The sequence below is a fragment of the Panthera leo genome, chromosome A1 (genome assembly GCF_018350215.1).
Source record: "Panthera leo isolate Ple1 chromosome A1, P.leo_Ple1_pat1.1, whole genome shotgun sequence".
NCBI lineage: Eukaryota > Metazoa > Chordata > Mammalia > Carnivora > Felidae > Panthera > Panthera leo.
This window is the reverse complement of record NC_056679.1, coordinates 19,376,959-19,401,903: the sequence shown is the minus strand read 5'-3', so window position 1 is coordinate 19,401,903 and position 24,945 is coordinate 19,376,959. Positions and strand designations below refer to the sequence as shown.

The following is a 24,945-nucleotide window of genomic DNA, read 5'->3' as shown; positions in this document are numbered from 1 at the left end:
AGGCAAACGGGCAAATCCTCATGGTTGAGTCAGCATCCAAGCAGAAAACGGAATCCTGAGGTGTGTCCACTGTAGGGACTGTAGAAGCCTCCGCATTCCAGGAAATGCAGAATGTGATCGTGGGCTGTGAAGCCTTTAAGAAAGACGGCCCTCTGGTTTCCAAAGAAACAGGATCTAACTGAGAGATTCTGCCCTCATTATCCTCAGTGAAAGTCCTGTTGTGTCTGGAGAAAGTGGCCCGTGGTACTCTGCTAGATACTGACTCAGCAATGACTCAGTCTTCTTACCTCGAGACGGACTGGCAGGCACCGCCTCACTTGTTGGGTTTCAGAAGCAAACAGGTGGGTGTCTAGCTCAGACTCTTAGCAGAACAAATGACTCACTTACTTGAATGAATCCCACCCCCGTACCAGGGAGGTGATCTAGGGGTCCGGAGTGGAGAGCCAGCTTGGCTTTCCACAGGCTGTGTGTTCTTGAGGGACTGAAATCTGCTCCCAGCAAATGGCCGGCCTGGCTGGGGACTTTGGGGCAAGAGCTGGGTGGAGCAGTGGGCAGGGCCGGGCTGTTTCTAGGGGTGTCAGGGCGGTATCCCCTGGCCACGGGTAACTCCTCAGGGCACAAGGGGACTCTCTGAAGCATCTGATTCAAAGGGGGAAATAATCTAATGAGAACAGCCAGAGAGGAGAGCAGTAAAAGGAGGCAGAAGTGACTCACTGAAGCACCCATGTGAATGAAGTGAGAGCATTTGTCAGGCTCCGTTAGCCTCACCCAGTGAGCGAGTGGTCCAGGGCACCTCCTGAGGCCCAAGCCAGTGTAGACACCCGGTGAGTCCCTGAGACCTTGGAGCCACAGTATCCTCCTATGAAAAAGCAGGATAACAATGCGTCCTCCGTGGGGGCCTGTGAAAACACATGAAAGAACACGTAAGAAAATGCTTCATGGGTCTGAAGTGTGAGGTGAAAGGTGGCTCTTACTGGCCAAACTCCACATGCTGTATGAACAGCATGTGTATAATAAAGCATCTGCACTTCTGTGGGAGAAGTAATGGGGTTACTTTCCCTCCATAGGAAAAATAATACGAGACAGCCTGATCCTTGGCCTTCAAACAGGTTGCAAACAGCCGTGGGCTCCCTGCCAGAGCAGGCAGGGTCTTCCCTGGTGGCCAGGCCTCCAGGCCATTTGAGGCAGAGCTGCTCAGAACCACACCCACCCTCCTCTAAAAGTAGAAAAGGTCCCTGTGGACTCTGGGGCAAATACCTAACGGACCTTGGAGGCTGGAACCCACAGTGGAAGGAAGTCACGCCCTCTCCACACACCAGTAGAGACAAAGGAGCTAGAAGTCCACATCCTTCTGTCCTTCCTGTTGGATCTGATCAATTCAAAAAGGCCTTGGCAATATTCTAGAAGCATACCTGTGGCAGATTATGTGACAAGATGGCTACAACAACTGTCTTAGCTGGCACAGTAAGTGGTCCTCTCCTCTCATCAAGGGCGTGACTCTGAAGCGTCTCTGAGATTCTGTGACCAAGTGAGGTGATGTTGCACACCTTCCAAGCTGAGGCCTTGTGGCTTCTGCTCTTGCTCCCTTGAGTGCCCTGACCACCACTTAAGGAAGCCCATGCTACAGCTGTTACTGAGAGAGCGTGTGGAGAGAGGCCTTGAGACCTGTACACATCATGTCTTTTGTTTTCTATATTCTGATGCTTTGACATCTGGCTTGCTGACCCTGAGGGGGTTCCCTTCCCAGGGCCAGTCAGTTGTGAGAGTCAGTAAGCAACTCTCCCATGAGCATGCCTTTCATACAGAAAACATACAGATTGGGCCCACACCCCAATCCCCTCCTTTATCTGGCTCTCATGCTCTGGGCCATTATCCACCTGACTGAATCATGCCAAACAAGTCGGGACAGTCCCTATGCCCCAGAGCCTACCGAAATTATTCCAACTTGCCAATTCTAAATCTGTTTGCCTTGCTTCACCCATTCATTCCGATGGAAACCACAACAAAGGCCCTTGCCCACATTTCCCCTTCACTTCCTCTGCCTCCTGACTTGACCCTGATGCTTCCCTGTGTAGCCCTCTGTGGCCCAGCATGCCTTCTTCTCTGGGGATTTGTGAGTATAACAAACCATCTTTTCAGTGTCAATCATCTCCTGATCGCTTGCCCTCACCATGCTTGAGTAACAATAAAACCTATATTTTAGGACAATACTGCATGGAGAGAAAGGCCCAGATGACACAGCATCTCACCTGCTTGCATCCCCAGGCTGAACCCCCCCAGCTGAACACAGCCACACGCGTGAGCCCAGACAAGACCCACAGAAGAACCTCCCAGAGAACCAAATCATGAGGAATAATAAATTGTTGTTTTAGGTCAGTAAGTTTTGAGGTCATCCGTTAAGTCACAATAGCTAACCAAAGCACCCAGCACCTTATCACTTTGGTGTTTCAGTGTTTGTGGTCTGAGATTATTGATTTGGGTGCTTGACTGAGATTACTCTTCATGGCAAAGCCTGGTAGGTAGTTTCATAAATAAAATTCAAATTTCTTACTGACCTTTGCTTTATTGAAGAGCCGTTTACTTAGCCCCTTCCAAATGAGACAGATTATACCTTCTAGACTTACCCCTTTGGCAAAGGGTGGAGTGGCTCACCTCTGCCAAACATGAGCCTCAGTGATCCCACGTGCAACTGACACACACTAAGCCCATCCCCAGAAGAAGACGCAAGGCGCTCCGGGGGCTGCTGGCACACCCACCCACTCTGGGCGCTGTTTCTGAGACCGTGCACCTCCCTGAATGTATGTAAAGCACTGCCCTGTGCTGAATTGTCATCTCCCTGTGTGCCCATGTGCTCCACTCATCCAGGGGGCTCCCTCCCTCAGGATAGGGACAAGACTGCCTAGCAAAGTACCCATCATGTACTAGACATTCTAGAAATATTTTTGTGTAATCAGTTTCTGTAGGCTCCTGATTTTTCTTTGCTAGGCACCAGTTTGGGGCTCTGAAGACGGGCCCCCCACTGACCTGACAGTGGACAGGCTATTAAACAAAGTCACATCATGCCACTCCTCTGCCCAGACCTCCGCTGGCTCCTCACTTCGCTCAGATGCAGAGCCACCAAGGCAACCCCCTCACGGTGCCTCTCCCCGCCACTCTCCTACCACACTCCCAACCCCCCTTGCCTCTCCCTGCTGCCTGAGCTTCTGCATTACCATTTCTTCTGCCTGGGACTCATTTACTTCAGGTATCCACACGGTTTACTCCCTTGAGTGTTTGCTCAAATGTCAACTGCCAGGGTGTGCCCCCACCCCCACTTCAGCCCTACCCTGTCTCGTTTCCATCCTTTGTCTTCCTCCATCACCATCTGGAAGACCATAGATGTAATTGTCTGTCGATTGTTAACCTCCCCCATATTACATAAGGGTCCGACAGGGCAGCGATCCAGGGGTATTCACTGGGTGCCTCGCACAGTGCATGCAACAGGTGTTCAGTTAATATGAAAAGACTGAATAAATGCAAGGGACACAGAGCTCCTGTGACCTGTGTTCACAGGCTTTATCTTGGTGTGGCTGCCCGTGACCACTCTGCAAACAGCCTTCTCTGTCTCACATGGAAGTGGCAGCCTCAGGTGTCACTCACACCCTTCTTGCAGCAAGATCAGCACCTCCTGTGCATCCTGGACAGAGCCCCCAGCCACAGTGCATTCACAGAGAAGGGTCTCTAAAGACTGTGGTAAGATTGGAAAGAGGGTTTCCATGGTACATCATTTGGCCACACTTTTTAAAATCTCCCTTTAAATATCTTTGTTCTTTCCCCAAAGTTTCTTTCTAGACAACCCCCTACTTATTTATCCAGGTCCCTTCCAGGGAGCCTCATATGCCCCCCTACACTCAGTAGGTGTCACCCCATGCACCCCACACCCTGGGCTTCTCCCAAGAGCAGTACTATGCTTTCTGTGTGTCTGCCTCCCACATTGGCTTATAGGCAGCTGAGAGGCAGGGACAGTATCCCCAGGGCCCAGTGCCATCCCGGCACCTGTAATAAATCCATTCACATGTAATAAATGCTCACTGGGCAGATGAATGAATACATGAACAGATGAAGCAGGAGAAATACTTTGGAATCTATAAAGTACACTGATGGAAATGATTAGGAGAAAGGACTTCAGGGTTCTGAAATTCGCCCCCAGAGCCCAGAGCGCTGTCTGGCATCCAGTGCTAATAGGTGTCCGTTAGACAAAGCTTTCCAAGGAAAGACATTCCATGGCTTCTTCTCTTCCTCTTTCTTGGTGCAAACCCTGTTGATTCAGACACCAAATTAACAACCAGAGGGGAAAACAAATTGCATCCCCAGGGCTTGGTCTACACTGTTGTCCTGAAGCTAAGGTTCCACGTGGAGTACAGTTGAGGTCATCTCCCTGCTTCACTCTTGGAACCCTCTCTTTCCCCCAAAAGGCAGGGCCAGGGGCCTCAATCCATTTGCAAAAAAAAAAAAAAAAAAAAAAAAAAAATTCTAATGAGATACATAAAATCCTAAACAGATAACCAAGAAGCTAAGTGAAGAGGTTTGCTTTTACCTGTAACATTTTGAAATTTACCAAAGGGTTTGAAAAAAAATTGTACTGGTACCAAAGAAATAGGAGGGGTGGCCCTAAAGGGGCAATTCAGCAGAATGCATCTCTTGGAATGACTGTAATTATATTGTCTGCCTACTCTCCAGGCCAGTGACAGTGTGTGCTTAGCGAGCTGTTCCCTGGTGTGCAGGACCCGCGTTCCTCTTTCTCTGGATTTGCAGCTGCATTGCAGGGGCAGCTTAAAATAACCCAAATCCAGGCCAGGCTGCATGCGGATGTGGAAGTCGGACCTTTTGGGCTACAGAGCCTGAGGCAGGACCACCCGGAGTCTGCAGCCATTATGGCATATATCCTTTGAGGGGATGCTAATGAACAGAAGCCTCCAGAGGATGGGCATGGCCAGAGAACGCAGCCTGTCCCCATCCGTCGGCATTTTCTCCTGGAAAATGTATCCACAGGACAAGTGTCGGAAGTTTCTGAAAATAACATTGCCTCACGTGTTCTGAAGATGACAAAATCACTGCAGCATGTTGTCATTAGGTGGGCCTGCGGTGATGAAGCCGCGTGGCTGGGCTTTGGGTGCGTTTGGGAGGACCAAGACAGGAAGGGGACGCCGGAGGCTGTCAGCCTGCTCCTGGGCTGCAAACACTGAGAGGCCCTGACAGGCAAAACTGACATCTGCCAGGGAACAAGTGGCTGCCATCAAGCCCTTCTCTGCTCAGCTCTCTGCAGGGTTGGAGATGTTTCCAGATGTCCTTGTGTTTTAACACAGTCTCTTCTTAACACACACCAGGAAGAAAGCAAGCCCGGGGTACAAGCTGCAAGGATTACCCACTTGATTGCCAAGGTCAGCTTATCCCGGGGACAACAGTGACCACTTCGATGGGGGTTCTGGGCCAGCATGAGTAGTATCATGTACCCCATCAGGTAAAGCTTCATGTAATCCCCATAAAATTCTCTGAGGTGGGTCACAGTAAGCCCATGTAATGGACAGGAATGGAGGAATGAAGCATCTAGGGCCCATCCCAAGGCAGAGGACACCTAGAGAGAGGAGAGATACAGGTGGCTCCCATCTGACAGTAGGGGCCTGGTGGGAAATGCTCCTTGGGAACACAGGCTGACTTCTGGATTCCCCACTTAGCCCCCTGCCACCAGGTGAAGAAGGGCCGGAGACGTGAGTTCAACCATTGACCCTGCCACCGCAGGCAAGTTACGTGATCTCCTTGGATGGCAGTGTCCTCGTCCACAAGGTGGGAACATGCTTCCTTGCAGCCACAGTGATGGTCAACAGAAACTACTCGACCACTCATAGGCGTTCCATAAATGTGTGAGAGGGAAGTTAGGTAGTGAAAAGTGGTATTCGAGCAACTTCTTAATGCCATACATGCCTCCAGGATTGAGGAAATCAGATGAGCTAGACCCTGTTCCTAAGGAAGCAGTTCTAGTGACCCAATCACACCACTTGAGAGCTGGCCAAATCGTGCATTAGCTTAGAGACCCTGGGTCCCGAGAGTGCTGCCCACAGAATGGCCGTCATGCCATTGGGGCCCCAGCCCACATCTACTGAATCAGAATCTGATTTTAGCAAGAGCCCAGGTGAACCAGTGCATGTTGGAGTCTGAGACACACTGTGAGGCCAGCGCTTGGACTCTGGATTTGAATCCTGTTTGGACCACTTTGTGGCTATGACTTCAGCCTGTGACTTAATGACCTTATTAGGGATAGATCCAAGTCTTGTGTGGCCTAAAGGTTATGTGGTTGGGTACGTTCTCTTTAAGGAAAAGGACTCGGGGTGCCTGTGTGGCTCAGTAGGTTAGGCGTCTGATTCCTGATCTCAGCTCAGGACTTGATCTCAAGGTCGTGAGTTCAAGCCCCACACTGGGCTCCATGCTGAGCATGAAGCCTACTTAAAAATAATAGTAATAATAAAATGTGAATTAAACATTTTTTAAAAAAAGAAGGGCTGTAAAATTACAAACAAAAAATTAGGTACGAAAGTGACAATTTAGAATGCAAACAGATTACAAATATTAGAGAGTTGACACAAGAATAGCCATTTGTGTTAAATGCCACAAACACCAACAATCCAGAACAATCCAGAAAAATAAATTAACACCCTTGTGTAATACCTTCATTCTCTATTTGAGGGTTCTGATTGCCTCTTCATATGACAACGTTATAAAAGATAATTCAGTCTTTCCTCCAGTATGGTTGATGGGAATGTTTTCATCATTTACAGTTGTTTATAATTGTATAGACCGCACTATCAAGTATATTCCTGACAGGAGAGACCTTCTATCGATGAGAATAAGCTTCCCTGCTAGCAAGTTTTGGGAGAACTCTCCACAGAGTAGCTTTGAGCGTCCAGACCTGTGCCTCTGCCAATATCCATATGCCTCCATATATACTGCAACCCTCGTACCGCCATGACACTGGGTGAGTCAGAAAGTTGGACAGGAGAGTCGTCCTTGGAGCCATCTACACAAGGAGCTGGCTTGAACCATACACAGAAGTGACTGCACATCACATAAACTTATCTTACTCTGCTCGAAGTCAGCGTATGCTGTACTTGACATCCCTCACCCCAAAACTTACTGTGATCATCCAATGTCACCTGACACAAGAAACATGTGCTAGAGGGGACATCACGTGGAAAGAGAGACCGGCCCCAACCATTTGCAACTGAAATAACTTGCTTTGCAAAACTTACAAAACACATGACCGTGAGAACATGATGAGGGACCCCTACCCGGGCTGGCAGGGGCCTGTGCACCAGCGGGGCCTTGAAGCTGAAGCTGCATTGGCTCGTAGTGAACGGCCCCTGGAGTCTCCAATACAGCAGTATTTTACACGTGGCTGCGTGAGAAATGGGCAGAAGAGACACAGAAAGCCTTTCTTCGTACATAGCATGGTGACTAACATGTTTAACACTCATTTAGTGATCTCTATTTTCAACCAGTTCTTCCCTTGTTGGAAAACCCTTTTTCTTCTAAGCTGCATTTCAGGTTAGAGAAAAAAGTCACACGGAGCCAGGCTCTGACTTGTGTTTGGCACTTGTGGCCTTCATTGCAGGAACGAGGGCAGCCCCTCATCCCAGGGTGTATCTCCCAGGCAGGGCCTGGCTCCCTGGACAACATTCAGCCAAGAGGCCCTCAGGGTCACCTCAGGCCAGTTACCCAGGGAATCCTTAAATCTGAGCATTTAAGGGGCGCCTGGGTGGCTCAGTCAGTTAAGCGTCTGACTCTTGGCTTGGTCTCACAGCTTCGAGAATGGTAGCGCGGGGCCTGCTTGGATTCTCTCTCTCCCTCTCTCTCTGCCCCTCCCCCACTCACACTGTCTCCATCTCTCTCAAAATAATAAACTTTAAAAACAGGTAGATAAATAAATTTGAGCATTTAAGTCACCCACATGAAATTTCTCCTTCGCCTCGGTGATTTGCTTCTCAAGATCATATCAAACATACTCTGTCCACTCCAATTAGCTTCAGCAAGCATTGATTGATCATTCATACCCTCCTCCCCTGTCTTCATTCATCTGCCCTCCAAGCATTGGCATGCAGCATTCTCCCTTTATCCTCAGGTTCCAGAACACTGACTGATGTTCCCAAAGTGATCTGTAGAGTGATTTAAACGCAGGCCTGTGTCCAAATCCAGTGCTTGGTCCACTCCACTGCCTAGAGGAGCACCATCAAGCCCCCCACTCAACACTCACTGTGGGCGAGGCTCTGTTTCCCTCCTACTGGCCAGGCCAAGACTCTTCTTACAAGGAGGATGTGGTTTATGGGTCACAGCCCACGCACCTCCCAGCCCCACATTACACCTGTTTGTTTTGTAACATACCCCTGAAAGGGACAAATATCACAATGGAGCTCGGCAGAGCAATCTTTCCTTCCATTTCTAAAAGGCTTTCCAACAGATCAGCAACATCCATGGGCGTGGTCTTTCTAAACAAAAGGGGACAAGCCAGTGGGGATGTGACCCTGCAGGATAGAAGGGCAAGGTTAGCTAAGCCCAGGTGTGAGGGTGTGAGGGGTGCCCAGACAGTCCTGCTTACCCCAGAGAGGATGCTCAGGGGTAGGGAAGAGAGGGAGACACTGGAACAAGATTGGGTCAACAGCAAAGACAGAAGAGCCCAAAGTTCCTGGATCTGCAATCTGCCACCTCCACACTGCCCGGGTCCCAGGTACTTTCACACCTGAGCCACTCCAGCTGGCTATTTCCTAGGGGTTGAGCCGTGCCTCCCGGAGTCCTGCAATTTATGGACAACGGGTCCTCAGGGCTGTGCAGAAGAGCCCTGGGGTCACAGCAATTCTGCGATTTACGAAGTGTGTGTGCAAGTACTTACCACCTGGGAGTCCATTTTCCCGAACTGTAAAGTGTGCGAGGATTAAATGAGATTCACAAATGTGTCTGACTTGCATCAGGTGCCCAGTAAATCACAGTATTATCACCGTCCTGTCTTGACCCCTGGTCCCTTTGCCCGTGGGGCACTCCAAACTCGCATGTCCCAAACAGCAGACTTGGTGTCCTCAAAGATTGTCAACGTTCTCTCTTCCCACCCCCAGATCTTTGAGTGATTCATTCCTGGTTACGGAAGAATTAACCCCACTGTACTCTGCCTCGTTCCCCTCTGCCCCAGAAATTTGCTCCGTCAGTTTTACTCCCTTTTTCATATCTGTCCTCTGAGCCCCGAGATAGTGATGTCTCTCCATCCTGGAAATACCTTCCTCCTCCCTGCCACCCTCACATGATGTTCCCTTTTGCTTCCTTTTTGCCATCACGCTTCTTGAAGTGATGAGCTGCGTTTCTTGTAGCTGGCAGCCTCCACTACCTTCTATTGCCAATTCCAGCCATGCCTCTGGGGTCAACCCCTCCTCCTGCCACCACAGCAGGCTCTGCTGACAGCTCAGAGCCTGGAGCCTGCTTCCGATTCTGTGTCTCCCTCTCTCTCTGACCCTCCCCCATTCATGCTCTGTCTCTCTCTGTCTCAAAAATAAATAAACGTTAAAAAAAAAAATTAAAAAAAAAAAAGGAAAGAAGAGGGGGAAGAGAAGAAGCAATCTTGGCAAAATCTTGAAAATTATTTAATTCAAGGAGAGGTTAAGGGCAGGTGTATGGAGACTCACTGCATTCTTCTCTGTGTTTCTATATACTGAGCTGGAAAAAAAATGTGTTTTTCCTGGACCTCCTCATCAATCATCCCTCCTGGCTGTTTTCCTTCTCTGAGTCCCCTTCTGAGACCTATCTCTGCTTTACCACCACATCCTCCCTTAAAAATAAGTGATTCCCAAGGTATTTGCTCCCATCGGTGTAGCGAATCAAGGCGCAGAGCCTGGGCAAGTGCATCTATCCCGCAGCTCAACCCGAGCTTTTGGTAAAGATGACCCCTCCTCTGTCTGCAGCTTTGGGCCTGGCCTCTCTCCAAACTCCAGACACCCATGTATTTTTTTTTAATTTATTCATATTTTTGGGTGCCTGGGTGGCTCAGTCAGTTAAACATTCAACTTCGGCTCAGGTCATGATCTCATGGTTCGTGAGTTCGAGTCCCACGATCGGGCTCTCTGTTCTCAGTGCAGAGCCTACTTTGGATCCTCTGCCCCCCCCCCCTCTGTCCCTCTTCTATTCTTGCTCTCAAAAATAAACATCTGGAAAAAAATTATTCATATTTTAAATATGTATAAGTAGAATAATAAAACCAATGTACTCACAACCAGATTTGACCAGTGCTGACATTTTTGCTTCATAGTTTTAGAAAGAACATGTTACAAATATAGCTGAAGAGCCTAAATACCTCTCAGACTCTTCCAGACCCCTTCCTCTTCCTTCTTTCCTCAGGGGAAACCGCTGTTCTGAACTCAGCATATATTTCCACACCATGTTTATACTTGGACTACAAAAGCCTGTGTCTACCACAATATATGGAACTATTTTCTTTTAGAAATTTACACAAAGCAATTTCACTTTATTTTTCCACCTGCAACTTTTTTCCCCGAACATTGTGCTTTTGAGATTTCTCCATATTGATACCTGCAGACTCAGCTCATTCCTCTTGCTGTATGACACATGCCACAGGTCGTCTACCCTTTTCCCTCTTGACGGACACCTTGGCTGTTCCCTGTACAAACAATGCCGTAATGACTGTCTCCCTGCGCACACATTCGTGAGCATCTACACAATAGATCGTCTCCCGGAGGCGCTCAACCCTTTGCTGTGCTGGTTTGCTTTCTGTTTCGCCCACTTGACCCCAAGCAGAATACATTCATTTCATCTCTCTGCTATTATCACATCATACCTAACTCATAGTGGATTAACATGAGGGAGGAAGGGAAGGAGGGAAGGAAGTCATAGAACTTCCCACCACCAAGGTCAAGATCAGAGGACTTAGGCAGCCAGGGGCATTATTTCGTGGAAATTCAGGTATGAAGTCGGTAGTGAGGAGTCCAAGAGGCATTGTAATAGTGATTTATATGCCTAGGATCAAACAGCATACTCTCAGCATGCTTTCTACTTCTCAGTAGAAAAAAATGAGAGCCACTGCTTGTACTTTGTGGTACTTAGGCTTCTGATAAAAGCCGGGTATAGTTAGAGTCTTTCGTGCAGTTTTTCAGATGAAGAACAACTGCATTGTCTTCAGCCAGCCAAGTGTAGACAGATAAAGGACAAGATTTCATGGTAATTCAACAAACGTGCACTTAGCTTCTGTGCCAGGCACAGCTCAGGTGAACTCTGAGGACGGTCTGGACTAAGGCCTCAGGATGAGAAGGGGGTCACTGTGAGAGTCACTGGAGCTATAATTATTGACTGGCTGGCAGGTGGGGGTGGGTGGCACCCAGGATGGACTTGGTCTCGGGCTTCTTCAGAGCTCTGCTGGGTGGTGGGGTCACTCACTAACCTCCTACAGGTACAGGTTGTCTCCTGGACAGGTAAGGCCTGGAACATCAGACCCACAAGAGGTCTGGGCAGCCAGGGCAGGGACAGGACTGGCCCCAGGGGAGATCTTCGAACACTGTGCACAAGGGGAAGCCAGGGACAGGACTGAGGACCTCAGAGCAGATGGAGCTAAAGAAGGATTAGTCCCTCCATGAGACTGGACTCAGGACCACACACTGGGGCAGCCATGCTGTCAGACCAGGGGCAGGGGAAGCCCTTTGAAGGAAGAGAGGGCAGAAGCAGACACAGCGGAGATGCAGGACAGGAGGCAAGGAGAGAGGACAGGTCCCAAGGGCCCCATTTGTCTGCTCCAGGTACCCCCATCTTGGTTACAGCTGGGGTTAGGCAAAAGCCATGAAGCCCGCCTTTCTCCATCTCTGACCACAATGAGGCAGTGTCCTGCCTGCTGCTCTCAGGTGGCGTCCTGGCTGCAGTCCCCTCCCCACACAGCGGCTGGATTGGTCTTTTTAAAAGAAAAATGAGGGGCGCCTGGGTGGCTCAGTCGGTTAAGCGTCCGACTTCAGCTCAGGTCACGATCTCGCGGTCCGTGGGTTCGAGCCCCGCGTCGGGCTCTGGGCTGATGGCTCAGAGCCTGGAGCCTGCTTCCGATTCTGTGTCTCCCTCTCTCTCTGCCCCTCCCCCGTTCATGCTCTCTCTCTGTCTCAAAAATAAATAAACATTAAAAAAAAAAATTAAAAGAAAAATGAAATCACGTCACTCCTCTCCTCCAAACCCTCTGATGTCTTCCATCAGCCTTGGAATGAAAGGCCAGCTTCTTGCTCTGGAGAGCATGCCCCTTTGAGATCTGGCCCCACCCTTCCAACCATGCTCCCTCTTACTCTCTGGCACTTTCCGGGGACCCTCCCAGCTGGGTCCCCTAAGTCCTTCACACTCAAAGGGCTGCATCTTTCTACTGACTCCTTTGCAGGGACACCTCTCCTGCTGCCCAGCTAAAATACCCCGTCCCCACCCCTCAGCACCATCACCTCGACCCCACTGTCCTGCTACAGTGTCTCTGCAGCACTTTGCACTAGCAGAGATGATATTATCTGTTTGTTTATTGCTCTCTTTCTCTGTCGCAACAGAATTTCAGCTTCTGAAGGGCATGGGCCTTGTCTGTTTCATACCCCTGCTGTAGCCCCAACGCCCACAATTGGGATAGGTGCCTAGTCAGTATTTGTTGTATGAAGGAATGGGTTCCAGGTGGCCTTCAGATTCCCAGCCCCAAATATTCCTGGGGCTCGACTGCGTTCCCTCAACACCCCTTCATCCCGATTATAAATCCCCCCACGGCTTGAACTTGCTCGGTTTGGCTTCTGATATGTGTAGTTCACAGTTCCAGTAAGCCTCGAGGAGCCGGGCAGAGAGGAAGCTGTCTGGAGTGTCCATCCTGTTCGACACTCAGATATTTGACCTGAGGACCGAGAAGTGGCCACAGATCGTCAGGCTGTCAAGTATGTGTGGCCACTGTGAGCACTAAAGGCTTATATCAGGGGATGGGGGAGGCAAGCCTGGGTTTCTCCTTCAATACCTGGTGTGGAGTAGGCATTCAGGTATCTAGCAGTTTCCTCTCTGTCCATAAACGTGGGTCTGCCGGGTAATTGCTTTTGCAACTGCCAATTCCACCTGGCTAGAAATTACACGTCAGTCATTCCACACAGGAATCCAGGAGCCTTAAGGGACCCTCTGTTCCTGAGCCTGGCGGGCTGGCTCCTCAGTCCTCAGTGTCTAAGTTCCCAGCAGTGCCCGGGAGTCCACTTCCAGGCTGCGTGTGGGCGAGGGGATCCTCTGAGGCTTGGCTGTCCTGGGGCTGTCCCTCTCTACGACACGCCAGGTGGCCTCTGCCTCGGAAGTGCCATCACAAGCCCACCTGACAGCCAGGCAGCACCTGTCTTCTGCTAGCCCCGGCCACGAGGGGAGTTCTGAGCAGCCCGCAGCCACTGCAGCAAAACGCAGCCTGGAGGGGGATGGGCTGCTCTACTTTTGAGCCATCAGAACTAAAGGGGTTCAAGCATTTTCTCCCACATATATGCTCCCTCCTCTTCCCTCTCTCCAACTCAGCCAGGAGGGGCAGCCTGAGGGGCGGGGGCAGAGTCCAATGCATTTTCTCCGAATTCAACCGAAGGTGAGCCTTCTCCTGGTTCACACGTCCATGCCATCATCCCTCCCTCTGACCAGTGTGGGGGGTTGTGGCGTGTGTGTGTGTGTGTGTGTGTGTCGGGAAAGGTGCGCAAGTTGAGCCTGATGTGTAGTCTTCCCATTAACTCATCTGGGTTGGGCCATTTTGAAATATAAAAGCAAGACTTCTGACGTCGTTCTCCCGGTCCTCCCTCCCACCTCTCTCCGGGCAACACTGGCCTCTATGCAGGAGAGGTCATGGGGTGGAGACAAATGGGCTGGGGAGAGGTGGACAACTCTTCATTCACAGACCACCCCCTGGAGTTACTACCTGAAATACTTCCACAGTTACTGCATCAGGAGAACCTCTGCCTGTGCCCTATTCTTTTTTAGACAGACGCATGAGAGTTTCCGAGAGCTCCATTAAGGAGTCTCCATGAAGGAGTCCTGTTTATACACCAGGGTTTTCCAAACTCACCTGGCTTCCGGAGATTCTTTGGAGAAGCTTGAGTGGGCCCAGCGGGCAGGCTTAGGCTGTGACTGCTGGCACTGGTTGGCTCAGGGGACTTCGGTGACCTTAGTGGGGTGGCTTTGTTTCCTATGCCTGCTGAAACAAATTATCACAAACTTAGCAGCTCAAATTTATTATCTTGCAGTTCTGGAGGTCAGAAGTCCAAAATGGGTGTTATGGGCTAAGATCAAGACATCGGCAGGGGTGTTTTCTTCTGGAAGCTCAAGGGAAGAGTCCATTTCCCTGCCTTTCCCAGCTTCTTGAAGCCACCTTCATTCCTTGGTTGGAGCCCCCATCCTCCAGCTTCAAGCACAACACCCCAACCCCTGCTTCTGTCCTCCCATGTCCTTCTCTGACCCTGACCTTCCTGTGTCACACTTGTGAGGACCCTCATGAGGATACTGGCCCAGCTGGGTAATCCGGGACCCTCTCCTCGCCTCAAGATCTTTCACTCCATCACGCCCGCAAAGTCCCATTCACAGGGCTGGAAGACGAGGGTGTGCACATCAGTGGGGACCACTGTTCTGTCAACCAGAGTGTGTGGTGCTGGAGGGATGAAGTGGGCTGTTTGAAGCCTTGACTAGATTCAGGTGGTGGCATGTCACCTCATGTGGAGCCGACTGGGTGGGCTTCTTGGACAAGCCTCTTTGTTGGCAAGTTCAGACAGGGCCTTGGGAATTCAACACTGCAGCCCGCCTATGCCAGCAGGGATAGAGGGACAAACTTTTGACAAACCCGCCCTGGTTTTAGACTCCGAGATCTGGGCTGTGACTCGGGCCTCCTTACCTCTTATAGAGGCCCTGCTTCCAAGCTATTTGATGAAGTGTCTCAAGAAATCAGATACAAATGGGCCAATGAGGAGCTGGCTTTGTGGACCTGACATGGCCTCAGTGTCCCAGGTCATGATGAGCCGGGGAAGCGGTGGAACCGGTGACTTGTTAATGTCAGGAGAAACAAAAACAGAATCAGCTGTGCCAGATCCACACTGAGGTTTGGGAAAGGCATCAGCCAGAGTACCTCATCTCGGGGGTCCACGCGGGCAGCTCCCCGGGGGGGCGCTTCTTGAAAGTGGGCTTGCCCTGTGACTGAGGTTGAGGACTGAGGACCAGGACTTGAAAGAATCCTGTGACATGGGGCGCCTGGGTGGCTCAATCGGTTAAACGTCCGACTTCGGCTCAGGTCACAATCTCGCGGTCCGTGAGTTTGAGCCCCGCGTCGGGCTCTGGGCTGATGGCTCAGAGCCTGGAGCCTGCTTCCGATTCTGTGTCTCCCTCTCTCTCTGCCCCTCCCCCATTCATGCTGTCTCTCTCTGTCTCAAAAATAAATAAAACGTTAAAAAAAAAAATTAAAAAAAAAAAAAAAAAAAAGAAAGAATCCTGTGACACAAACAACTCCAAAGCTGCCTGTTAGAAAATAACAGCAAAAAAAGAAAAGAAAAAAAAGAAAGATAAAAAAGGAGGATGGAAAGAAGGAAGGGAGGGAGAGAGGGGAGGGGGGAGTAAAAGAAAGAAAAGGAAAAGAGGGGGGAGGGGAAGGGCAGAAGGAGAGGGGATGAAAAGCCCCTCCAACCACCCCTCACCCCCCCGCCGCCAACCTTTCCCCCAGGCCCTCAGCCCATCCTCCTGCAGAGCTGAGAAGCCAGGAGGCTCTTCAGCTTTCATGGCAGGTGTATCTCCTTCCACAGGTGCACTCTAGCCCTAATGTATCCAGTTGAACCATATTTCTGCATGTGTATCTGTTTTGTTCCTGCTTTGGGAAGAAGCATCCTTTGAACTTCATGAATGAGAGAACATCAGTCCCACTCCAGGCTCAGGGGTAGGTAGGGAAGAGGAGGAACTTCCTATCTAGCTGAGTCTGGAAATCACACCTTCCTCAGCCTCTGACCCTATATGGACAAGTCTGTTGTGTCCCCTGCCTTTCAGCGCCCACACCCTGGGCCACCCGGGGCGACCATCCGGAGATTGGAGCCAAGATGCTGTTGGAACTCTCTTTCCCCAACTGTTGCCTTCCTTATCAGTTCTTGGGAGAGGAGGCAGGCTGTTGAGGGTCATCACCATCCTGTGAGAGGATTTCTGCCCATTAGGGCCGTGTGTGTGTGTGTGTGTGTGTGCACACTGGGGAGGCAAGAGGAGGAGGAAGGAAGGAGTCATTTGCATTGACTGTCCTTCAAGTGGACAGGACAACAATGAGAACTGATGGTGAAAACCACATATATACTAAACATTACCTAAAAATGGGTAGAGCCTTAAATGGAAAACAAAGCTGTCACCCTGAGGTGTCTAGTATTTTTCACACTTTAGTGGACACCCCACTAGAACCAAACTTAAGTATCCCTAAAGTCAGGGACTGGCAGTATAAGCTTCTTTTAGAATCCCCAAAGTAATAAATTCCAAGATTTAGCTGGATTCTAAGCTCATATGGATTTTAGCTTTAATTCTGACCATTTAACAGGAAGGGGAAAACAGAAGTTTATGAAACATGTATAATCTTCCAGAAAACAAGATCCCCTCTCTGCCCCCACCCTGCAGTGGACCTTTATTAAAGGCAGGTTATCCTGTGATAAATCCACATGATGTCATGGCCTCTGTACTTCTGTGACGGAGGTAGCACACCTCTGCCTGGGGCATATTTAGCCACCAAAGCTGAGTCATCAGAAACAGGAGAGCAAGCTTGTTCTGTTTAATCAAATATCAGTATATTCTTTAGGACACCATACCTGAAGTGATGTAATTCTACCCTGGAGAGAAAGGAAAGACATCAAAAGAGATTGGTAAAAATGCTCAAAGTCCTAAATAGGACGCAGACGAGTTGAGACAAGGTCCTGCCTTCTCAACCAGGCTGATAGGACCAAAAAAAGAAGCCGCTTTCCTTTTTCACGCCTCTTGCTCACTAGCTCCCTTAACTTATTTCCCTAATTCCCACTGTGCATCATGCAAACCGTCAATACATACTCATATCCACAATTCCATTCGGGCCACACAAACAGGTGAAGTAGGAGTTATTGATTCGGGAGCTCAGAAGGCAGAGTGACCTTCTCGTGGGATGGAATCCTGCTTTGAACTCAGGTCTAAAGTGGATGCTTTTACCCTCTCCTCCACTGTATGGCCTCCCCCTGCCCTGTTCTTCCTGGAACTTTGGACATGCCACGGCAGAGCATCAGACTCTAGAACCACCAGGAATTGAGAAGCAGGAGTCAAGCCCGGTGCCCGGCATCTGGACAAGAGTGCTCCTTTTAGGAGTTTGAGCCCCGCGTCAGGCTCTGTGCTAACAGCTCAGAGCCTGGAGCCTGGTTTGGATTCTGTGTCTCCCTCTCCTTCTGCCCCTCCCCTGCTTGTGCTCGCTCTTTCTCTCTCTTTCAAAAATAAATAAACATTGAAAAATTTCTTTTTTTTCAACTTTTATTTATTTTATTTTATTTTTTTATTTTTGGGACAGAGAGAGACAGAGCATGAACGGGGGAGGGGCAGAGAGAGAGGGAGACACAGAATCGGAAACAGGCTCCAGGCTCCGAGCCATCAGCCCAGAGCCTGACGCGGGGCTCGAACTCACGGACCGCGAGATCGTGACCTGGCTGAAGTCGGACGCTCAACCGACTGCGTCACCCAGGCGCCCCAACATTGAAAAATTTCTTAAAGCAAGCCACATGGTCCATGAAGTCTGAGAAGCAGACCCGTAAGTGGGCCTTCCTCCGGCCCAGTGAGGGAATATATAGGGTGATTTTTACCTGCTTGTGAGGAAAGGCTGAGCTGTTTTCATCCTAGATGACATCCACCGTGACATCCACCATCACCCGTGACATCGACGGCAGCTGACATTTGTGGCGTGCTGAGGATGTGCTTTCCTCAGATGACTTCATTGTATCCTCACATGATCCTGGGAAGTGGAAACTGTAATTCTGCCCATTTTGTACAGATGAGAGAGCCGAGGCCCCAGGTCATGCTTTATTTTTTCAATCGCAACGAGGTAGGAGGCTCTATAGAAGACACCTGCATTGCCTGGTAAGGTTCCTGAGACCATCGGCCACCTTGTACTTGTGTGGGGGTTTCCTACGGACTGCCCCTTATCCACATTATCTCGGGACAGGAAAGAGGGTGGGGCTCCCCACCGAATAGAAGAAGAAATAGAGGTCCGCGGCAGGAAAGCCCTGCTCAGGATCAAGTGACCCTCCCAAGGGTGTCGTTTGGACACTGCGGGGAACACACTTCTGCCCAGGGGGTTGGGGTGGAGTCCTATAAACCCAAGGCAAACACAGGAGTCTCAGAACTTAGAGCTAGGGGCCATTGAAAATCACTATGAGACTTTAAAACTCTTTTTTTTTTCTTTTTTTAATGTTCAAGCTTAAAAAAAAAAAAGCCTTAACTTGGAAATAGCATGAAGCTCAGACGCACATGGTGATGGAGAAATTCACTGCCGAGTCGTCCCCACCACGTACTCCGCACGGCTAAACGCGGGCTGCCAGCACAAATACATCGTAGTTCAGAGGCCCCTTTGCCAGAGCCAGACTCCAGCCTCACCTTCTGCCACGTCTCCCATTTTCATTTTGATGAGGTTTATTTGAATTTCCAGATGCTCCAAAAAAAAAAAAAAAAAAAAAAATGATCAAGAGAATTTAGGATCCTGCTGCCAACTAGGAGGTTGTTTTGGTCAGAGAGACACCTGGTGGCTCTTGAGATAAACCACACAGTCCTGCGAAAGGACACTCTCTTCCCCCAAGCATGTGACGGGGACCAGGGGTGCCAGGGAGGCCCGGCTTCTCCTGCCGAGAGCACTGGGCATCACCTTTGCAGGGAGGTGGGTGGGCCCCACAGGGCCAGAGCTGAGTGGGCTTAAACACCCTTCCCGGCTTTGTTCCCTGGACAGTCCGCTGGAGGCCCCTCAGCTTGGTCACCCCCATCTGTGGAAATGAGACTGACTGATGCCCACTGCTCTTACTGTCATTGCGAGGACAGGGTGAGCAGGAAAGACAGAGCCCACTGTGGCCCCAGCACACAGCTGGCGGCCTGGCCTCCCAGGGTTTGAACGTTGTCACGGGGTCTTGGGTACCAGTCGGTTCACAACAGCTCTGTCCCCAGCACGTTACAGCACCTCTCCCTCCACTAGATCAGAACGCTGGGTCCCCGGAGACAGACAGGCTTTGCTCCCTCCGGGTCTCCATGTGGTTCTCCCACGAAGGACGCCCTCCACATAATCATGCTCGTGGGGTTTCCTTTTGGGTGCTATTCCCCAGCCCCCCCGCCCTCCCCAGTTTACAGATCTCTCTATGCTTAAATCTTGCTGTAAGTGGTTACCACATTCATAGGAAGTAAAAAGAGGTAACAGCTATTTCCTTTTCAGAGGAAAAAATGTTACATTTCCATCAATCCTTGTTTTCATCTTAGCCCTTGGATGATTTCACATGTGTTTATTCATCTCTTTGAATCGAATAAAGGAGACGCTGGGATTTCATGGCACTATTTAACATTCTCGTACTCTATCCTGTAATTTCAACCGTTGCCATTGTCTTCACACAAAGGAGAACAGCAGACAAGTAGACATCTCCCTCTGGGATAAACCCACACAGTGGCGTATGTGTCCCTGCCTGAGCTGAGTGAGAAAATGCAGAAAGCAGAGTGGTTTCGCTCCCAGCAGCTCCACAGTGCATCCCAAACTAGATCCACGCTCCCACATACAGGGTCATCTGCAAAGGGAAACTGAGTCAGCGTGAATGCTTGCTGAGAGCATTTCTCTGTATATGCATTCCTCTGTATCTGCTTGTTGTCTTTAAATAAAAGATGCAGTTAAGAAAAAGTTGTATGCAAAATAAAACTTTTCCTAACTCAAGGAGAACTTTATATGCATTAGGGAATTTACCTACTGAAATATTGACATGAATTTTTTAAAACATAAAAAAAAAAATACCTTCAAATTCAAATAATCTTTTTCTAATTAACCTATTTGGTGGGCTGATCTTGGTCTATGCTGGATTTTCTTAAAATAAAGGCCACTTTTATTATTCTTGGTTTCTAAATTTTTTTTAGTTTATTTATTTTGAGAGAGAGCGTGAGCTTGAGCTGGGGAGGAGTAGAGAGAGGGGGAGAGAAAGAATCCCAAGCAGGCTCCACGTTGTCAGTGGACAATTGTCAGTGCCTGATGTGGGACTTGAACTCATAAACTGTGAGATCATAACCTGAGCCAAAATCCAGAGTCAGACCCTTAACCGACTGAGCCACCCAGGCACCCCAATCTTGGTCTCTTAGTAAACTAGCAGAACAACTTTAGTATCTACCTCTTGACACGTCAGCTTCCCGGTGCCTCTTCACCAAGAAAACTACAATTATTATTTGCTTATAGGGTGACCCCTATAAGCTCTCATTGTAGATTCTGTCCTTCACAAGCCTTCACGAAGATCTTAAAGGCTGAAAACTTATCAGAAATGGATAGACGCTGTGATTTATTCTGGTGCGTGTGGAATCGTATCAGGGAGATCTGCTCAAATTTTAGAAAGATCTATTTTTTAAAGACATGGAATCCTCTCTTCCCACAAGGAGACATGCATACAACGAAACCCCCACACCTGGGCTTCCAGAAAAACAGTCAAGGGTGCCTGGCTTGAAGTCCTACATGGTGTGCTGGAGAAACCGTAGGGCACCAGGAAGTGCGACACATCTGTGACTGGTTCTTGATGTGGTCATACTGGGCCACAAAGATGACCACCTCAGTGATTCTACGGAGAAGCGTTGGTCTCAGGATATGACAGAGGGAAAAATCTCAAACTGGATAAAGGATATGTCACCAACATGTCCACAGAATCTACAATGAGAGCAGCATTCTGAAGTGATGCAGTTTGTGTCAGTGACTTCACAAGGTCTATCTCCCTTTTTGGGAAGGTGACCACGCGTCCCAGTTTGCTGGCTAGTGTCACTGCAGGCTGGCTGGCCTGGCCAAGTATTAATAGCGCCTCCTTTCACTCTTAAAAGTGTCCTGGTTTGGATGATAAATTACTCTGTCACCTCGGCCTCAGCTGGAGCTCGCTTGCGGCCCGCTCGCCACCCCAAGATGCCCACAGAGCCTTCCCAGCAGAGGCCCTTGGTCCAGACTCTTCGACTACTCCCCCTGCCCCGCTCCCTTAGGGCCAAGGGACCCAAAACACATCCCTCCGGATTAAAACACATGTGTCTGACGCAGCATTTTGTTGACAATTCCTCTCGATGAGAGAAGTGCATTTAATGGGGCAGATCAAGGCCCGTGTCTGGCCCGGTGGGACAGATACCTGGATGGGGTTGCCCCCCAGGGTTCTCTCCACACACCACCAAGGCAGGCCCTGTATCCGGGAGAGGGGCCCACAAGGTGCCAGGGGTGGCACATCAGAGGGTCTGGCCACCCCCCACGGCCTCCACGGTTTAAAACCCTGCCCTTCTGTGCCCTGATGAGGCAGACCAAAGCCGGCACCTTGCAGAAGTTCTCAGTGAAGACGGAGCCACATTGGCCTCAATTATGCTTCTCACACACGCGGAGCCAGCAAGAGGCAGACTTTCAGATGAATAAAAATAAACTTTATTCTAATGCAGCATGGAAAGTTTTTGGAATAGGGACTGCTCTTATCTGACGCACACAAAAATCCTTACCCCTTGAACATCTAAAGGTTACATTCTGTGCAATTATATAAATATTTTCATGGCCATATACACATGATGTTTATGGTCCTAAAAGCCTTTGAAAAAAATCAATGCAGTTAGATTCTTTAGACAATGATTAACCTAGTTAAGAAAACAAGAAACACTCCCAAGCACAGCCAGGAATAAAGGAAGGGAAGAACGGGAAGGGGCCTGGAAGGAGAGGAAGGCTGAAAATGATAGAGGCACTACAGAACCCTGCACTTGCATTTTAGAGGGCAAGACCCAACAAAATGGAATCATATGCGAAAATGGAAACAAACCATCCAAGGAGAAGGTGAGTAAGTTGACCCCACGGTCAAATTTCATGCCCAGTTGATAACAATGAGTATATTGCCTGGCAGCTTTGTTCTTCTAAGAGCCAAGTGCCCTTTTCCTATTGATTCTTACCAAACTGATAATCGGGTGGCAGTGGCAATAAAGAAAAGATTTCAGAGCCAAGAGACATGGATTTGGATCCCCGTTTTGGCAAGTGTGCTGGCTGTGTGATCCTGGACAGGATACATAGCCTCTCTGGGCCTACTGCCCCGCCTATAAAATGTGGACAATAGTATCTGCTTTGCTGGTATGCTGGGAGGATTAGAGGTAACCTATAGAAAGTGCTTATATTGTCCCTGAAAAATAACTGATACTCAATAAATAAAATTCTTCTGTGTATGCGATCAGGGCTCTACCTTAAAATTTATTTCATCCTACTCGTCTACTCCCATGTAGTTCTGTCAACTACCACCGACTTTAGAGTCTAAAACTGGCCCCATTCCTGCCCCACCACAAAGAGCCACTCAAAGTGTGAAAGACTGTCCCTCGGGGAAGGTGTGGTGACTCCTTTCCTAAGGCACTGACTCAGGGTGCAGAAGTAGGAGCTCATGGAGAATAACTGATTTCCTCTGATTTGGGTATCGTTGTTTGCTTGGAGTTGCACACCACCAGGGGCACGCCTGGCAGGAGTTCTGAATGAATGCCACGAGGTGACGGTCACGCAGCAGACCACGTAATTTGGTGGTCACGCAGCAGACCACGTAATTTGGCCTCCCGGAGGCCTGCAAGGAGGTTCCTGTGAGCGCACACACCTCCCCGTGGGACACCCATTTCAAGCACCACAGGCCTCCCAGGGTCCCAAGTGCCTGGACCCCACAGGGAGCAGAATTTCTCAGGTCTCAGGCTCTGAGACCCTCCCTCCAGCGGGGCAGCGACAATCCACAACAGCAGGCCATTCTGTGGGGGAGACGGCCCAGTGGGTGCCGCCTGTGGTGCACGCTCCCGCCCCACGGGACTCACCACTTGAGCTGCAGCGACGAGAGAACCACAGACACGGAGGAGGCCACCGTGGCCGCTGAGCACGTGGCCAGGACTCTGTGGCCAAGCGGCACACTAGCGAGAAAGAAAACTCTCCTCAACCTGAAGAGAAGCATGGCAGGCTCTCCGGCCAAGCATGTGAGGGAGCAGATTCTGGCAGAAGTGCCCAGGAGCAGCAGCAGGGATCACTACGGCATCAGCCATACCCTCAGAGACTGGGCAGGGCTTCGGGGGGGCGGGGGGGGGGTGGCACATCCCCAGTGTGAAGAACAGAAAAGGAAGAGACCGTGCCGGCAGAAGTCAATGGGGTGCATTTGAGGTAAACTGCGGTCTCAGATACTCGATGCGTGTGGGTCTTGTCAAAACTCACGGCTTTTCATGAGTTTCAAGGGAAGGCCCAGCCAAGTTTTTGGTCCTTTTACAAGCAATCATCCCAAATACAAAAGCAGAGGCCTGTGCGGAGGGCTGGCTGTCCCCTCCTCTGCGAGAGTCCAGCCACGTTCCCGATAAGCCCGTGCCAACAGCAGGGTCTGGCCAGGATGCCTGGCCCCTGTGCTAGTGGGATCTAGGCAGGGTGGGCCGACCCAGGGGCCACGTCTGGATGCGGCACGTGCTAGGAGAGATGACCAGGAATGTCCAGGGAGCGGAAGTCCCCGAGGCCAGACAGGAGCCTCGTCCGTCTTGCTGCTGGTGCCGCACTTGACCGGCCCGAGCCTCGTCTACCAGGAAAGCCGGCCCGACTATTCAGCAAGGAGACCGAGCCCCGGGATCGTACCCGCCCGGAGCTTTCAGATGCACTGCTCCTCATCTCTGTCATTCAGGAGCAGAGACCATTTGTCCCCATTGTCGTCAGCCCCAGCACTGTGCCGAGACAGCCTGTCCGACTTCAGTGAGGACAGAGACACCTGGCTGATGTAGCTGACCTGGTCCCAGGGCGTGGCCCTCGGTGAGTCCCGTCGCCGGTCATCCATGCCAACGTGCACGCTGACCTGGGACGCAGTCAGGGGCTTCATGTGGCCCTGGGCCTGGGCCTCATACCTCTCCAGGTCGGGCTTCTTATAGCTGCAAGGCAAGGATCCAAGAGCATTTGAGACATTGTGGACAGAGGCTTTTTTTTTTTTTTTTCTTTTTGGAACTTGGCAAAGACCTCTCATCAAAGTCTTTCAATAACATACAGTATCAAAACCTCATGGATTTTAAAGGGGAGGGTATTGAGCTCCCAGGATTCAGGTAAAGTTCACCTGATTCAGAAACTTGCTATCTAAATGCCTGGCACATAGTAGGCTGCCATTAACTTTTGTTAAGTGAAAGCATGAACAAATATGTTTTTCAAAAAAGATAAAATAATAATGCATGAGGATCCCATGTCTACGTGACATTTCCACGTCAACAACTCTTGAGCCGACTAACTATAACAGCCGAGCATGTGATGATGGCTGTGAGGTGGAGAATTACTCGCTCGTGGTGCTGATGAAGCCATTACACACACACACACACACACACACACACACACAGCTCCACCGTCCTGTCTTTGCCTCAGGTGCGCTGGGAACCTGCACATGGCACACATCCAGCCAGCCCAGGAGGCAGAGGGAAAGGGGTGGCTGGGTGGAGGGAGAAGGCTTGGGGGGTGCCGCCGTGGCACATGCTCCCGCCTCCGGGGACTCACCACTTGAGTTGCAGCGACGAGAGAACCACAGACACGGAGGAGGCCGCCATGGCCGCTGAGCCCATCCACGGCTGTAGCACGATGCCGATGGGCATGAAGACCCCTGGCCAAGGGAAGGACGACACTCACGCCACAGCCCAGAGGCGAGGGGCACCGCTTTGGGCTGCCCACTGTGAAGTTCTCCTCCTTGGGGTGGC

The 24,945-nt window shown here is 50.2% G+C and overlaps 1 protein-coding gene and 1 long non-coding RNA gene across 10 annotated transcripts in view; both read right to left on the bottom strand.

Moving 5' to 3' along the window:
- Positions 1–446: 446 nt before the first annotated feature.
- LOC122202303 lies at positions 447–8,111 on the bottom strand. Its single transcript, XR_006194597.1, has 3 exons — positions 7,982–8,111; positions 7,284–7,429; positions 447–899 (listed from the first exon to the last, which is right to left on the bottom strand). It is a non-coding gene; the product is annotated as an uncharacterized LOC122202303 (long non-coding RNA).
- Positions 8,112–16,641: 8,530 nt separating this feature from the next.
- ATP7B (ATPase copper transporting beta) overlaps positions 16,642–24,945 on the bottom strand; it is an 81,100-nt gene continuing 72,796 nt past the window's right edge. For 5 of the 9 annotated variants that reach the window (XM_042908351.1, XM_042908199.1, XM_042908565.1 and 2 more), the window contains 2 exons: positions 24,749–24,851; positions 23,374–24,141 (listed from right to left, as the gene is read on the bottom strand). In XM_042908351.1, the coding sequence (XP_042764285.1) occupies positions 23,868–24,141; positions 24,749–24,851 (377 nt within the window). In that variant the 3' untranslated portion in view covers positions 23,374–23,867. Of the gene's footprint in view, positions 16,869–17,855; positions 18,005–18,491; positions 18,701–19,517; positions 19,809–23,061; positions 24,142–24,748; positions 24,852–24,945 lie in introns of those variants that run through there. The other 4 variants (XR_006194414.1, XM_042908122.1, XR_006194399.1 and 1 more) reach the window with 4 other exon arrangements.